Source organism: Anabrus simplex, chromosome 5 (assembly GCF_040414725.1).
Source record: "Anabrus simplex isolate iqAnaSimp1 chromosome 5, ASM4041472v1, whole genome shotgun sequence".
NCBI classification, from domain to species: Eukaryota; Metazoa; Arthropoda; class Insecta; order Orthoptera; family Tettigoniidae; genus Anabrus; species Anabrus simplex.
The window spans coordinates 430,451,574-430,470,187 of record NC_090269.1 but is presented as its reverse complement, the minus strand read 5'-3'; the positions used below and the strand labels follow the sequence as shown (position 1 = coordinate 430,470,187).

General features: G+C 36.2%; 1 protein-coding gene across 1 annotated transcript in view; it reads left to right on the top strand.

The window, feature by feature from the left end:
- The window catches only part of LOC136875054 (zinc finger protein 436), a 109,753-nt gene that overhangs the window by 59,076 nt on the left and 32,063 nt on the right, over positions 1-18,614 (top strand). Inside the window, exons 3-4 of the mRNA XM_068227692.1 lie at positions 1,951-2,730; positions 18,125-18,207. Of these exons, the coding sequence (XP_068083793.1) occupies positions 1,951-2,730; positions 18,125-18,207 (863 nt within the window). The remainder of the gene's footprint in view (positions 1-1,950; positions 2,731-18,124; positions 18,208-18,614) is intronic.

The window sequence follows — 18,614 nt, the reverse complement described above, 5'->3', positions numbered from 1 at the left end:
TTTCGCTAGCTGAAATGGTAGTTTAACCCAGGTAGTTGAATAGCTCTAACCGGTGGTTGTGCTCCACACATTTGCAGTGCCTGATGTATGTCACTCTGACAGATGTATTATTCACAGAATATGCACATATAATACACCGAAACATTCAGCATGAACTGGACTGTTTGAAAAGTGGTTTCGATATCTTTTTAATTTTCCACCGCTTTGAATGCCCCCTCAAAAAAATCAAAAATATTTTTAACTCAGACATCAAATATAAATGACTAATCAATTTTTCTGAAACTTTCTAAAATATACATTTTGTAGAGAAATTAATTCTGATGATAGTCATGCAAATTTTAAGTGAATAGTGTTAATACTTTAGGAATTATTCAATAACAAGTATGTTACTTGATAGATCTCTAACCAGTTGGTGTTCATAACCTACCTCAGGTGGCACAACATTTATCCATTATGCTGCCGTAGGCCTTGAATTTACAGATGCATTTAATTCTATTAAAATATCTTCATCATTTAAATCTGAAAATATAGCCATCATGTGGGCGTAACACACAGTAAATAATGAAATCAAGTCACAACAAACTCAACACGTATTTCAAAGCTATACGAATTGCGATCTTCATTTGTTTCAAAGATATCACACATAAATGGATGTATTGAACACTGAAACATTCCACATTCCAAGGAGAAAACATGCCTGATGAATGCTGCCACCTAACTTAAATATTCCTAACTTCTACCTGTGTTTACTGGTAAAGTAGACCTGATGATCTATCGTCAGTGGCGGTTGAGATAGGTGCACACCTGCCGATCTATCATTAGCTACCGCTTTGAGGGTTAACGAAAGTCTAAAATTTCATTCTCACATATCTATGTTGGTAGTGGTTCTATCGAAAATTACTACTTAATTAAAGTTATAAAAATGCCATTTCTAATCATTGTTTTTTGGTACAGACTACGATATTATTCATCAATTATTTATTGGTCATTATTCATTTGCTGATTACCTCATTACTCATTAGCTGACTGCTCATTAGTTCATGCTCATTAGACTCTGCTCACTTTTTTCTGTGAAAGAGTAGATAGATGTACCATAGTAGCATTTTAAGGTGGTCTGAACACCAGTTAACAATCCTAGATTAATGTAAAACTACTATAGTCTACTAGAAGTCCATAGAGTTCAAGTCTATAAGTGCAAGTTAATATCAGAAATTGTGTGGTGGGAATGTAGGAAGTTGCTTAGAGTGCCATGTGTACTGTAGAGAGAAATAAGTCTTTATGCATTTCCAGAATCTCTGTCTCCTACCCTGTGTAACCTTTCTCTCGAGAGTCTTTTACCAGTTGCTGACATTCTACAAGTAAGTTGGGATCATTCCAGTTTGTCATGTCTATGCATTGTAACAAATGCTTGTAGAGAATATTGAGACCCCATGCAGACAGTTGATGTTGTAGGGTATGGCAGAATTTCTTTTGATTTAGTATGTGTTCATGACTTGGCCTCTGTAGGTAAAAACTCAATCCATTTTGATGGTAAAGGGACGTTGAGACCTTCTGCATCCTCCTTGTCCTGCTTATTCATATCTTGAGAAATTTGCACAGTGACAGAACTTGTAGCAGGCTTAGACGATGAGATAGAATTTAAAAGCATTTGTAGTGGTGTGTCGAGCTCTGTTTTCAAAGAGAAATCAAAACCTTCCCATTTTCTCCACTCTATCTCACACAATCCTATAAAAGACCATGAGCTCTTATCAGATCGTAGCGAGGGGGAAGTTGAATGTGATAGCAGATGGAATCTTGTGCCTCCGCTTAGTCCTCCTCCTTGCCAGGTCTTGTACTTCTCGGTAGACTAGGAACATGTATTTGTCTGGACCTGTGCACTTTTAATTGAACTAAGGCAATTGTCTAAGCAGTATTTGTCAGTGCTATTCCTCTTATAGGCTTTTATTTCAGGTACCAACAGGAAATATTGCAGAAAGCAGGACATCTGCTGCCAGCTATGTGACCAGCCCAGATCAGCTGAGAGCATACATGGAGACCATCACCCAGAGTGTTGCCGCTAAGACCGAGCACGCTGATCCAGCCCTACCAGCTCTGATGGTGTATTACCGAGAAGGCAAGGATAGAGTTGAGGAGACATGCACTATCTTTAACTACCTCAGCAACTTCACAGAGCATGGCGCTCAGGACCCAGTAGAACTCACGGAAGCAGTCCTTCCCTGGGCATTCATCATACGCCCGGAGAACCAAAGCTGGTTCAGATGCTATGAGATGAACCTGTCTCGTGACTTCCAGGTCGTCCGACTGCCTGGTAAGGGAACCAGACCAAAGGACAATGACAGACAGGATGCAGCTACCCAGACGCTGCGAGAGGAGAAGGCAATGTCCAATGTTAGTACGCAGACAGCCAGGAGGCAGCGGCACAAGCAGGTGGGTACAGACTCATGCCCTCCAGCTGTGATGGAGCCACCAAATGCAATGACCGGTGTGGATGGCAGTGCAGAGGTGGAGACGGATGCACCATGGAGTTCTGAGACTGCTACCCAGGCCTCATGGCCTGATACTGCCAGCTACACAATGCAGACATCTGGGTGTACCCTAGAGGACAGTGAAGACAGCCAGGTGCCAGCATCTACCGACGCTGCCAAACAGTATGAAGAAGTGGGTACTGTAGCAGGGCACCTCTTGCCCTCACAGTCCCCAGGCTGGGAGGAGGGGCACTTCCAGAATGAGGTTTGTAATCATTTTTCATTATCAGATTCACTTATTGGCATCATAGGCTTTTGACATTAAAAAAATATGTGGAAAAAATACAATAAAAGGAAGTAATTATTAAAAATGGAAATTGATGTAAAATGGCATATGTTCATGTGTACAGATTAATCTCATAATTTGATACAGTGATAGAAAATGTTTTTAAATTTCCAGTTATAACCAAAGTTATTTTCAGTCACACTTGAACACTGCCTCAGGTAATTTTTGCAGTGTAATACAGAGTGCTACATCACATTCTGGTAATAGTACATGGTTTCTCTTTTGATTCTTTTACTCAAGCCATCTTAGTGTGGCTGTGACGATGTTGCTTGCTTTATGCTCTATGTCAGCCTCAGTTGAGGAGTTAATGAACATGAAATGAATGATGGGTCAGGAGGTGGAAGGAATCGTCTGTGGTCTCCCGGCATTTTCCTAGAAGTGAAATCAGGACACCACAGAAAATTATTCTTAGGACAGCTGATAGTGGGGCCCAAACCCACACATCTCCCAAATGCAGAGCTGGCTTCATACCTGTAGATCATTAACACATGCTGCCAATCTGCACTCTTATTTTATAACTTGTTTTTGCAGTGAAACTTTTTGTTGCTGATAGAATTTCATCAGTTAGTAAGCAACATCTATGAGCTCGCTGAAGACAGGTGGATGGCTGAAATGATCCAAATATATCAAGGGATGTAAATCTTAACGTAAACAAACACTGTAGTGAGAAGAAGGTAATAATATTCCTCACCAGCTGGCATAGTGTTTATAGTACCTCGGTTCAGACAACCAGAAGGAACTATTTGATATGATTCGATGCATAGAACTGTTCATATGGTTTAGGAATCATGTCCATGCCTTTGTAAATGTGTGTCAATTTTTGTTGAGATACAATGTCTTCTTCTATGGGCCAGAACAAGTCTGTATCTTAGTCTCATTCTTAGCTCTTACAATATGAAAGTGACTGAGCTATGGGTAGTGCTATAAACACCATTTTCAGTATAGCCACCTTAATGATGTGAAGATGTCACTGATAAGGTTGGCTGGTGTATACATTTCAGGGGACTTAGTATGTGTAACAGCACTGTCTGGTTAGGAGAGGAAAACAATGGAAAACTATTTTACTTCTCGTTACGTTCTTGCCATGCCTCCTGATGCTACCTAGGCTCTCTGTGGCAGGTGATGTAGGTCCATTGAGGATCCAACCAGCCCTCAGGCTGTGACAACAGGTGAGATGTAAGACAAGCATTTCATGCGTAGCTGCCTGCAGGTGTTACATTTAAAAAATCACAGTCACCAAGTATGAAGTTCTGAATTTTTAATAATTGGTTTGTTTAAGATGAGGTGAATATTTACCATTATTTCTGTGCATTTTTCTTATATTACAGTGATATTTAGAAGGTTTTATATCCAATGTAGTTGCTTATCAGTACAAAAAATTCTCTAAACAATCAAATGGGAATCTTTTCTTCTCCTGAAGGACTTGAAGCCAAAATGTTTTACGGATCCTACTCTGGTAAAAAAAAATTCTTAAAATGTTAATGGAGAATTCAAACTAATGCAGTGTTATGAATTTCCATGCTCATTCAATGGTGACTAGATTGCCAAATGTGTCTGAAGAGCCTGCCTAATATATATAAACTTTGCTGAAGGAAGATTTTTTATTTGTATCTGGAATACACATTTGAGAGAAGAAACCTAGTCGGATTTACTGGAGCCAGTACCATCAAACTTAAACATATTTGTGTTAATCAGACAGATTATAGGAACTTCTTGCTACCATCTAGTAAACCATTGCCTTATACTGGAAATTGTGAGGAAACCACTGAACAGGTGTCAGTGAGTGACCCCTCATTTTAAAATATATTAGTTGAAGAACCTTGCATAAATAGTCATTTTTATGATATAGGCAGTATTCTTACCCAATGTTTATATTTTCTGCATGATGGACTTGTGATAGGTACTGTGTTGCAGCTGGTATTGTTCTGAAGCGAAGTGGGCGGTTGCTGGTTTTATTGCTGTTAATAGTGGATCAGAAGATTTGCTAGTCCTAAGCATGAGTATTATGAAGTTACTGTAAATCGTTTGTAGTAGCTTTGTTATTGCGAACAGGCTGGGTTACCTTCCCTGTATAAACATTAATATACAAAACAATTTACTACTGTGTGCAATAAAAATCAATCAATCAATACTGATCTGCATTTAGGGCAGTCGCCCAGGTGGCAGATTCCCTATCTGTTGCTTTCCTAGCCTTTTCCGAAATGATTTCAAAGAAATTGGAAATTTATTGAACATCTCCCTTGGTAAGTTATTCCAATCCCTAACTCCCCTTCCTATAAATGAATATTTGCCCCAGTTTGTCATCTTGAATTCCAACTTTATCTTCATATTGTGATCTTTCCTACTTTTATAGACGCCATTCAAACCTATTCGTCTACTAATGTCATTCCACGCCATCTCTCCGCTGACAGCTCGGAACATACCACTTAGTCGAGCAGCTCTTCTTCTTTCTCTCAATTCTTCCCAACCCAAACATTGCAACATTTTTGTAACGCTACTCTTTTGTCGGAAATCACCCAGAACAAATCGAGCTGCTTTTCTTTGGATTTTTTCCAGTTCTTGAATCAGGTAATCCTGGTGAGGGTCCCATACACTGGAACCATACTCTAGTTGGGGTCTTACCAGAGACTTATATGCACTCTCCTTTACATCCTTACTACAACCCCTAAACACCCTCATAACCATGTGCAGAGATCTGTACCTTTTATTTACAATCCCATTTATGTGATTACCCCAGTGAAGATCTTTCCTTATATTAACACCTAGATACTTACAATGATCCCCAAAAGGAACTTTCACCCCATCAACGCAGTAATTAAAACTGAGAGGACTTTTCCTACTTGTAAAACTCACAACCTGACTTTTAGCCTCGTTTATCAACATACCATTGCCTGCTGTCCATCTCACAATATTTTCGAGGTCACGTTGCAGTTGCTCACAATCTTGTAACTTATTTATCACTCTATAGAAAATAACATCATCCGCAAAAAGCCTTACCTCCGATTCCACTCCTTTACTCATATCATTTATATATATAAGAAAACATAAAGGTCCGATAACACTGCCCTGAGGAACTCCCCTCTCAACTATTACAGGGTCAGACAAAGTTTCACCTACTCTAACTCTCTGAGATCTATTTTCTAGAAATATAGCAACCCATTCAGTCACTCTTTTGTCTAGTCCAATTGCACTCATTTTTGCCAGTAGTCTCCCATGATCCACCCTATCAAATGCTTTAGACATGTCAATTGCGATACAGTCCATTTGACCTCCAGTATCCAAGATATCTGCTATATCTTGCTGGAATCCTACAAGTTGAGCTTCAGTGGAATAACCTTTCCTAAAACCTAATTGCCTTCTATCGAACCAGTTATTAATTTCACAAACATGTCTAATATAATCAGAAAGAATGCCTTCCCAAAGCTTACATACAATGCATGTCAAACTTACTGGCCTGTAATTTTCAGCTTTATGTCTATCACCCTTTCCTTTATACACAGGGGCTACTATAGCAACTCTCCATTCATCTGGTATAGCTCCTTCAGCCAAACAATAATCAAATAAGTACTTCAGATATGGTACTATATCCCAACCCATTGTCTTTAGTATATCCCCAGAAATCTGATCAATTCCAGCCGCTTTTCTAGTTTTCAACTTTTGTATCTTATTGTAAATGTCATTGTTATCATACGTAAATTTTATTACTTCTTTGGCCTTAGTCTCTTCCTCTATCTCGACATTATCCTTGTAACCAACAATCTTTACATACTGCTGACTGAATACTTCTGCCTTTTGAAGATCCTCACGTACACACTCCCCTTGTTCATTAATTATTCCTGGAATGTCCTTCTTGGAACCTGTTTCTGCCTTAAAATACCTATACATACCCTTCCATTTTTCACTAAAATTTGTATGACTGCCAATTATGCTTGCCATCATGTTATCCTTAGCTGCCTTCTTTGCTAGATTCAATTTTCTAGTAAGTTCCTTCAATTTCTCCTTACTTCCACAGCCATTTCTAACTCTATTTCTTTCCAGTCTGCACCTCCTTCTTAGTCTCTTTATTTCTCTATTATAATAAGGTGGGTCTTTACCATTCCTATCCCAAAGATGTGACCCATCTTTAAGAGGATCATCTGAAAGAAATTGAGCCCTTACAGCTTTGAAGGCAACAGCTAGATTGCAAATATAAACTGCAGTTTTTCTCCCGTATTTGTAATCATGATTTCTTTTTGCAGCATTTGCTACATAAGCTGCTATTGTTTCCGTACATTTTACTAGATATTTCTTCTAAAATATAAACATAGGTCAGGCTTTTTTAACATTCATTTGTAATATTTAGAATGATGAATTTGACTAACATTCTTCTGTTTTCAAATGCTTAGTGATATTTCACTACATTCAAACCTTTCTCCACCATTAGAACAGATATGATTCACTCTAGGAAAGCAAAACAAAGGTGTGTAGTTGGTCTTTTTCATAAACCTAAGAGATATCATCGGGTAGAATCCAGTCAGTGTCTGTTGAATGTAAGTGATAAAATATTGTACGGCTGTTCTATTCATATCTGAGGTATTTTATTAGATAGTTTTAAATTACCTGAACAGAGTGCCTCACAATATGAACGAAAATGTCCTGAATTTCATAAGTCAATATTGATGATAATTTCTGGTTCTCAGATTCAAACAACTGATCGTTTGTAGACTGAACTCTGATACGGCACAACTTGGTCATGATGAGGACCATTATATGTCTACTTGATGATCAGAATCTAAGTGCCTTGCGGTTTGGAGTGCGCAGCTGTGAGCTCGCATCCGGGAGAGAGTGGGTTTGACCCCCACTGTAGGCAGCCCTGAAGATGGTTTTCCGTGGTTTCCTATTTTTCACACCAGGTAAATGCTTGGGCTGTACCTTAAGGCCATGGCTGCTTTCCTCTCATTCCTAGGCCTTTCCTGTCCCATCATCGCCATAAGACCTGTCTGTGTCGGTGCGACGTAAAGCAACTAGCAAAAAAATCTTAAGTGCTAAAGCAACAAACCAGTGACAAGTCATATTTAGAAAGATAGGAATAATGAATAGAGAAAAAGACAAAATGACAGTAAGAGGGAACAATCAAAAGAAAAGACATGAGATGTGGAGATTGTCCTTGCCCTTTAAAATTCCTCCTATTCTGTTGCTGCCTCTTCTCTTTCTCATTATGTTCATCCTATTCTGTGTTTCTTCCATGTTCCCAACTCTCTCTACAATTATGACTTGATGTGATGCTTTGTTTGTTTCTATTTCTTATGCAGTGACAGGCAAGTGCTTCTTTGTCCCATCCTCTGTCCTGTAAGTATCGGTCCTTAATAGGGCTTTTCACTTGTGTTGGCAAGACATATAACTTATTTGAAATGCTCAGTGATTGTGATTATAATGACAGATATGCATCATCATTGAGCAAACTGTTTGTTGTTGAAATGTATCTTGTAAAACATAAATACCTTGATAGGCAAAAGTACAAGTGTTGCAAATGAATTCCAGAAAGTTTTATATAGTCAAATTTGTTTGAAAAGCAGCATGCAACAGGATCAATCTTAACACTTTGAAGACCAGCAACATTAATTGCACGTTGATTGTAATATTCCGTGGAGGACGAGTGTTGAGTTTTAATGTTTTTAGTGTTTTCAACATACTACAAACACTAGCAGAGTGCTGGAACACATTCCGCAGTGCTTGTAATTCATTAAAAAATACCCGGTAGCAGCACATCATTGAAACCTATTTCTATTATGATACTAAGTAGGTACTACCGATGCAGCTTCATATACAGTAGCTGCATGGTCTTGTGTGGCAGATGAGTGAGTGAATGTAAATGCACACTTGCTCAATGTAATCATGGACTCAGGAAGTCTAAACTGGCAAGAACTGGAGATTTTATTGAATAATCCAAGTTCAAACATTGATGACAATTGTTCGGGTGGAGTAATTAAAGATAATGTTTGGTAAATTTATAATTCCTTGCTTTTCCCCTGCCAATTTTAGCTATATCCACACTTGTACCCATGTTGTTTATTTAAATTTTCTCTGGTATATGGATGCTTAGATAGAGAGCCTCCATGGCTCAGGCGGCAGCACGCCGGCCTCTCACTGCTGGGTTCCGTTGTTCAAATTTCGGTCACTCCATGTGAGATTTGTGCTGGACAAAGCGGAGGTGGGACAGGTTTTCCTCCGGTACTCGGGTTTTCCCTGTCATATTTCATTCCAGCAACACTCTCCAATATAATTTTCATTTCATTCATCATTCATTAATCATTGCCCCAGAGGAGTGCAACAGGCTTCAGCAGCTGACACAATTCCTATCCTTGCTGGTAGATGGGGGCTTCATTCATTCCATTCCTGACCCGGTCGAATGACTGGAAACAGGCTATGGATCTTCATTTTCATATGGATGCTTAGATATTCATTTTTCTCCCCCCATTTTAGATGAGGAGACTTCAGTTGGCCTTGAAAATGGGTGTGTAAAATAAGTGCCAACTCCCATGTGCAAGCATATGTAGTTACAAGCCAGTCCCGAAGATATAGACAGTGGTTATCTTATGATGACGGGCAGCCGCAACTTTCTGTGTCTGATAAAATGCAGTGTACACATTCCAACTGATGAATCTTCAACAGCAATGAACCCCTTCAGGTATTTCTTCAGTGATGATTTCTTCAGAACAAGCAAGACAGAAACGAATCATTATGCCAGGCATTCAGTTGACAAGTTACATGCAGAAGACAAATTGAAAGTGAATTCTATGTGGAATAAATGGACTCGTGTAAAATTGCATGAACTCTACAAATTCTTTGCCATAGTTTTGAACATGTGTGTTGTGAAGGAGCCGAAATTGAAAGGTTATTGGACAAATCATCCCGTATTGCAGACAAGATCTGCTTCTAAATTGATGTTGCAAGCTCTTTTCTTATCAACCCTCAGGATGCTGCGTATTGTTGACAATAATACCTTTGTACCTCGGACTGAAACCGATGACCCTCTGCACAAGATTAGGCCATTTCTTGACAGATTTGTCAATCAAAGTAAAGTAAATTAGCTTTCCTTCCATCTGAGAATCTTACAGTTGATGAGGGAATATGTCTATTTAGAGGGAGAATAAATTTCGAAGTTGGCATGAAATACAAACCACACAAACACGGCATGAAATTCTCTCTACTCTGTGACGCTAAGACTGGATACATGCCAAACTTAAATTTACGCAGGCTCACATAGTAATGTGTTTCATAAGTATATCACAGTTGATGGAACTGTCATACAAGTCTTGCTCTACTAGACGAGTTGTGGAATCTGAAGACTGCTGCAGTTGAAACCATAATAAAAAATCGTAGAGGACTCCCAGCTGATTTAGTACACTAGAAACTAAAAAAAGAATGAATTCTCCTTTCGACAGAATGAACATTAATTTTTTCTGAAGTTCAAAGATATCAGAGACGTCTACATACTTTCAACAGAGTACTGAATGATCGCCATTAATGTTACCATGGAGACTAAAAATGGTGTTATTAAAAAAATGAAGCCTGATGCTATCACTGACTAGTGTACAATCAGAACAAAAGTAGCATATAGACCGTAGAGATTGAATGTTGAGCTACTATCCGTTTGATCAACATCAACTAAAGTGGTGGAAAAAAAATGTTTTTCCATGTATTCATGATAATGGTAGTCAACTCTTTTATCTTGTTTAATGAAACAAGAGTAAAGTAGGCTCATCTTTCTGACTACATTGCTCAACTAGTGTAGGGTGGTGAACAGTTGAACACAGATTTGAATGTGACTTCTCCTGTGAATCGATTGTTGGTGCGGCGCAACTGAGAAATCTCAGAGGCCACACAGATGATTGAAAGTCTGTGCTTGAAACCACTATTTTGAGAAATGAAATGTCTGCTTTTGTTTCCTTAAGTGTTTTGAATTATTTCGTACTAGAGCCAGTTTCCACAGTTTTCTAATTTTTCAATGATTAGTATGGATGTTGTGTTTCATAAGTGTATCATGGTGGGTGGGTGGGGGTGGGGGGGGTGTGTGTGTGTGTGTGTGTGTGTGTGTGTGTGTGTGTGTGTGTGTGTGTGTGTGTGTGTGTGTGTGTGTGTGTGTGTGTGTGTGTGTGTGTGTGTGTGTGTGTGTGTGTGTGTGTGTGTGTGTGTGTGTGTGTGACTTTTCATGTTTTTAATATACATTGCAAAAATTTAATAAAGATTTAAAGTAGAAAAAAGTTTTTTTAATCTATTTATAAAAATGAGTGGTTTTGCTCCAATTTTGAAAATCAAGTTATGCGTGCATAGCTCAAACATTGCTGAATCCAAAATAGGTTTCTGACTGAAAGTAAGGTTATTTTTGTATAAAAATGTGAAAATTCACTAAAATGCTCAGTCTACAGTGTAAGATCTCATCTGCTCAGTCTTCAATGTGTTAAACAGAAAAATGCATTATGCATTATGGGAATAACTATCAGCAGCTGTTATGACATTAAGGTAAGCAGAGGAAAATCATTGTGTGCTTTTCATTGCTCTCCTGTCTTTTGTGATTAAAGGCCATATCCTATTACTTCTTATTGCAGAGAATAGAGTGTGCCTCTAGGTCTATGACTCAAAACAGCCTGTCATTGCTGTCAGCTTGCTTGAGTTGGTTTTGAACTCTTGTTTTGTGCTCATTCTAGGTTCACTTTGCAAGATAAATTGAAGACTTTGGGGGGAAACAGTGATAAGCCTCATTTTGTAAGTTCTGAGATATAATGAAATTAATTTTCACACTGCTAACATTTTTGATATTAGAAACATATTACTCATGACAGTGGTACATGCAGTCCTTCTTTATAACATTATGGAGAAGAAATGCATAAAAAGCAGTGTTATAGGGATATAGAGTATATTAAACACTAAATATGCCTATATATTTGAGGGTTATAATTATTTACATGCAATGTGGATAAAGTAGTGAACAATTGACAATACAGGAAAACATCTCTAGGAAATATACAAAAATACGTATAGATAGAAACAAGTTAAGAACACAATTACAATAATAAAATGCTTTAATTATTGTCAGTTAAGTAGTCTTTCTCACTCTCAACTGGACGTATCTAACTCTGATCATCCTCCTCATTAATGAACGTTTCTGTACAGTTTGTACTACTGCACTTCGAACTACCATCAAATTCAGAGTATACTGGTAGTACCCATTGAAGCACTTTCCTTACCGCCCTAAGAAAGGAAGAAAAATTCTGAATGTAGACTTATGTTCAATAAAATGAACTAAGTTAAAGAAAAATAATTTATTATAATGTTGTTGCTTTTACGTATCACTAACTACTTTTACGGTTTTTGGATACACCGAGATGCTGAAATTTTGTCCTGCAGGAGTTCTTTAATGTGCCGGTAAATCTACTGACACAAAGCTGATGTATCTGATCGCCTTCATATACCACCACACTGAGCCTAGATGGAACCCACTAACCTAAGGTCAGAAAGCTAGCGCTCTGCTGCCTAAGGTACACACTGCAAGAGACTATGCTCATTTTTCCGTATTGAAAGTCTGTTAAAGGAGAACAATAAAACTTTGATTTCCACATATTCAATACATCAAAAGCAATTATAAAATTAGGATCTCATCCTTATTTTATTATTTAGTTATTAAAACATAGGACATTTTTCATTCAAATTCTGAACATCTTCAGCTATAAACATTCTTACAAGGTTAAACCGGTAACATTATTGTAGAACTTACACTTATTGTTTATTGTTAACAAACTTAACCATAATAAACTATAACAATCTCTTAAATATAAAGCTTTATATATTATGTCATCTTATTAAAAACAATATAACTATTTGTTGCAATTGAAACTTTAAAACCTTGTTCTAATATTTGAAATACAATGTCACTAGTTAGTCTCTGTATAAATACATTTACAATCTGTTAAAATTGCTGAATGTCTTAAAATTATTTGTTGGAATACACATTAAAAACATTCTGTTATTATTGGCGTGAGCTTTTCACATGTTGTACCATGTGGAAATGAAATCTTAGTACACTCTCAAAACAGCTGAGTTTAGATGTGACTAATATTCTTTTTGTCCGTAAAATGACAAACTGATGCACACTGTTGATTATAGGTTATAAATTTGTCGTACTTTAAATATTCAACGTCCTATTTTTCAAATTCACAAATTGCTTGTAGACTTTACCAATGTAGGGCAATTCTACAGACGTAAGCAAGGACTCGGTCAAATGGTGACAATCAAGTTTTGATGATAAGCAAGTGGTAACTATGTCAAATTTTATGTAAGTATGTTTGTTGACATCTCTGTAACAGAAAAATATTTTTGTAAAAATATGTTAGATAGTTTAAAAGTTGAAGAAACTAACATTGAAGGATCAACACTTACCCTTTCTAATTCTGCCTGCATTTTTGTTGGTGCACTCAGCTGTTTGATGACTGCTTGTGCTCCTCATGTTGTATGTGTGTCTCTATATCTGCGGAGTATTGGGAGGGGAGGTAATAGAGGGTGGCGTTCTATCGAATGTCATGTTTTGTAGAGGGGAATGTTCAGAAGTTGTGTGGAGGAGAGTTTGTATATTTGTAGATTGACTATTATTATTATTAATCGGGATAAAATTGTTTGTCAATTTTGTGCTATTGAGTTTGAATATTTGTGTTAACTTCAGAATTTGTTCTATTAATGAGTTTTTTATTTCTATTTCATTGTTCAGGTTTTTATCTCTATTGAAGTATTTGTCTAGGTATGCATGTTCTCTAGATCATTCATTCATTCATTTTCCTTTATCGACCTTTCTGATTATTTTAAAATCTTTTTTATTGTAGTAAAATGGTGTCCTTTTTCTTGCATATGATTAGTCATGGCAGAAAATTTATGTTTATCAGCGTTTACATGTTCTAAATATCTAGTTATAAAACTTCTGCAAGTTTGGCCAACGTAAGGACTATGTTTGAGGTTGTGATACGTAGACGATACCTTTGTTATAATAGATAGCAAACTTAATGACAGTGATAATATACGGTATTAAACTTCTTAAATAACCTACACCAAAGAGTAAAATCCACTAGGGAGGAAGAAACTAATCATTTGTTAACTTTCTAGATATTACAGTAACACAAACAGAAAATAATTTTCAGATTTATAGAAAGCCATCTTACGTTCTAATAGCTATGAAGAAAAGATTCTCTACACCCAAAATCACAGAAACAAGCCATTTTTAGTCTGATATACAGAGCCTTCAAAATGCCACTCTGATAATAGTTTAAAGAAAGAAATTAAATTTATAAAAGACTTAGCTTCAGTCAACAGTTATAAAATAGAAGTGGTTAACAAAATTGTTAATAGAGTGAAATTTTTTTTTGCTAGGGGCTTTATGTCGCACCGACACAGATAGGTCTTATGGCAACGATGGGATAGGAAAGGCCTAGGAGTTGGAAGGAAGCAGCTGTGGCCTTAATTAAGGTACAGCCCCAGCATTTGCCTGGTGTGAAAATGGAAAACCACGGAAAACCATTTTCAGGGCTGCTGATAGTGGGATTCGAACCTACTATCTCCCGGATGCAAGCTCACAGCCGCGCGCCTCTACACGCACGGCCAACTCGCCCGGTAGAGTGAAATTGAAACTAGCCACAAACCTTATTCCGATCAAAACTGAAAAACCAAAATTCGCAACATTTACATTCACCAAACCAGCAGTATTTCAAATTACGAATCTGATCAAAAAATGGCAAATTAATATTGCATTTAGAACACAAAATACAAATAGAAATATATTTTTCAACCATAATAATGTAAATTCAGTCAACAACAAATATCAAAGTTCAGGAATCTATAAGCTGATTTGCTCAGATTGTGGTTTTTCTTACGTTGGCCAAACTGGCGGAAGTTTTATAACTAGATATTTAGAACATGTAAACGCTGATTAAACGTAACAAATTTTCTGCCATGAGTAATCATATGCAAGAAAAAGGACACCATTTTAGTACAATAGACACAGATTTTAAAATAATCAGAAAGGTCGATAGAGGAAAATGAATGAATGAACTAAAGAACATACATACCTAGACAAATACTTCAATAGAGATAAAAACCTGAAGAACGAAATAGAAATAAAAAAACCCATTAATGGAAGAAGTTAATACAAACATTCAAACTCAATAGCACAAAACTGACAAACAATTTTATCCCGAATAATAATAATAGTCCATCTACAAATATACAAACTCTCCTCCAAACAATTTCTGAACATTCCCCTCAGGGAACCACACCATTCGATAGAACGCCACCCTCTATTACCTCCCCTCCCAATGCTCCGCAGATATAGAGACACACATACAACATGAGGAGCACAAGCAGTCATCAAACAGCTGAGTGCACTAACAAAAATGCAGGCAGAATTAGAAAGGGTAAGTGCTGATCCTTCAATGTTAGTTTCTTCAACTTTTAAACTATCTAACATATTTTTACAAAAATATTTTCCTGTTACAGAGATGTCAACCGATGTACTTACGTAAAATTTGATGAAGTTACCACGTGCTTTTCATGAAAACTTGATTGTCACCATTTGACCGAGTCCTTGCTTACGTCTGTAGAATTGCCCTACATTGGTAAAGTCTACAAGCAATTTGTGAATTTGAAAAATAGGACATTAAATATTTAAAGTACGACAAATTTATAACCTATAATCAACAGTGTGCATCAGTTTGTCATTTTACGGACAAAAAGAATATTAGTCACATTTAAACTCAGCTGTTTTGAGAGTGTACTAAGATTTCATATCCACATGGTACAACATGTGAAAAGCTCACGCCAGTAATAACAGAATGTTTTTAATGTGTATTCCAACAAATAATTTTAAGACATTCAGCAATTTTAACAGATTGTAAATGTATTTATACAGAGATAACTAGTGACATTGTATTTCAAATATTAGAACAAGGTTTTAAAGTTTCATTTGCAACAAATAGTTATATTGTTTTTAATAATATGATGTAATATATAAAGCTTTATATTTCTTGATAAAACTAGCTTCTTGATAAAATAAAACTAAAGGAATACTGTTCCATGTTTCCAGCCGAGCTGCTTGCAATAGTGAAAGCAGTCGAGTGGTGCATAAACAAAAATACGTGTGCGACTATAGTTTAATATGATTAAGTTTGTTAACAGTAAACAATAAGTGTAAGTTCTAGAATAATGTCACTGGTTTAAGCTTGTAAGAATGTTTATAGCTGAAGATGTTCCGAATTTGAACGAAACATATCCTATGCTTTAATAACTAAGCAATAAAATAAGGATGAGATCCTAATTTTATAATTGCTTGTAATGTATTGAATGGGTGGAAATCAAATTTTTGTGTTCTGCTCTAAGCTACACACCCCGGCATGTTAAAGAGATTTCCATACTTTTTTTAAATGTCACATAATGCAGTTACCGTACCCAATTATTTTAAAGAAAATAACAGGTAAACTATTTATAACCTACATAGCACCGGTACATGAACAAGTGAAAAAGTTATAACTCACATAGTCGCATAAAGGACGTATAAAGAGCGATTATGTTTATAACATTTCAGTATAAAGGCACTAGTTAAGTATAGGTTTTAGCATGATTTGTTAATAACAATGAATCCTAATGCTAATACTTTTGCAAAAGTTATTTTATATCACAGCATATAAATAGTTATAACCAACATTCAAAACCACATGTTAAACAAAGCTGCTAGCCATCTCAAAAACTTACTTGTTCACTACTTTCAGATGAACTTCCATAATATTCCCAGGTTTCAACATAATCCGGATCCTTCAAACTGTCATCTCTGTCCATAAACTCCCCAACTTCTTTGTTTTCTGTACCATAAATGACATTTTGTTTGACAGAAAGCACTTTGTTAGAAACATGATCCACATCTTGGAAATGTGGATTGTCATTGTTTATTGCAGAGACATGTGGCTTATTATAAAAATGAAGCTGAATTGGGCTGCCATCTCTCATTAAATCAACTAGCTTCTTGATAAAACTAGCTTCTTGATAAAATAAAACTAAAGGAATACTGTTGTGTGTTTCAAGCCGAGCTGCTTGCAATAGTGAAAGCAGTCGAGTGGTGCATAAACAAAAATACGTGTGCGACTATACTCAGTGACTTGCAAGCGGCGCTGAATTCCATAAGAGATAAATATAACTTACACAATTTGGCACTACATGTAAGAGAGAATATATCAAAGTACAATAAACATATATGTTTCAGTTGGGTGCGAGGTCATTCCGCCATAAAAAGGAACGAAAGAGCTGACCAATTGGCCAAAGAAGCTTGTAATTCTAACTTGTCGGAGAGTTATACTAAATGCCCATTTTCTTTTGTCAAAAGAACCGTAAAGGATGAAATGCTCTCTCGCTGGAATGAACTGTGGTTAACAAGTATAAATGGCTTGGTAACCAAAGACCTGTTCTTTCCAAATGTATATAGTAGGCTGGGATGTAAATATATAGTGTGCAACTTTCATTCAACTCAAGTGCTATCAGGTCATGGTAAATTCAATGCTTACTTCGAGCGATTCAAAATTCCAACACAAAATGGCTCACTGTGCTTCTACACTGAAGACATTCAAACTGTAGAACACATTCTGTTCAACTGTCCTGCTTTTGTGAGAGCACGTTTTGAACTTAAGATGCATATGTTAACTTGCAGTTGCTATTTTGAAAAACCACTAAATTTCATATTTCATAAAAAATGCTGCACTTCTCAGTTTTCAGAATTTATTGACTATGTATTTAAACATATATAATTTGATACTGTCTGCTTTATTAGCTGCTTAACATATGTATTGTATATACTGTATATATATTGTATGTCTGGTATTTTTAAATATTAGTACGGTACTCTTAGTATTAAGGATTGTATATATCATACTTTTATTTTTCCATTTCTGTTCATGTCTATTTTGCTGTTTATGTATTTTGAATTTTATCAGAGAAATTGTATATTTTGTATAAACTACAACCCTAACATACCTTATGGTAAAATAGGGTTCACAGCACTTTGGAGATTAAATAATAATAGTAATTCTTGATAAAAATCAAAACTTTATGTTGGAATGAACTCTTTACTACAAAAACCTGAAAATTTTAAAATTTGAGAGTTATCACTATTTCCCTCCCAAGGTCTTCAATTATTAATATTTTAATTTTGCAGCTATGAAATTCATTCTGTCAACTCTTCCTTGTTTATTTTCATATTTAAATCTTGTACCAGCCTTACTCTGCTATTCTTAAGTTATTTTGTTTATAGACTTGTGCAGATGTTAAGAAAGAAGTAGACATAGAAGTGCCTGCAGTTGATGAATTCCCCATGTATATCAAAGAAGAAAAGAAGTAAGTACAGTTCAGCTTAACTAGATTATACACCCCTAATCCTACACAATACTGCTCTGTGTGGGTTATATTTCAAACTTAGAAAACAAGTTGCTAGAAATGAGTGAAATGTTCTGGATGTTAAGAATAGATTAAATGACTTTCTGTCTGTACAGTGGTTTTTATTGAAGATATGCATATCTCTGGTTGATCAATAGCTTTCACAAAGCAGTTTTTCTTTGTAATATACGTAAGAAAACTTAAAAATTTCATTTTTCACTGTCACTGCTTCATTTGGTATAATATTTTCACAGTGTTAAATACCATCTCGTTATTTCCCGCAAAGCATTTTCAATTCTGAGATTGATGATGCCTTTTGTATCACCAAATGGTACATAGAAGTCATGTTCATCGTTTAGAAACTTCTT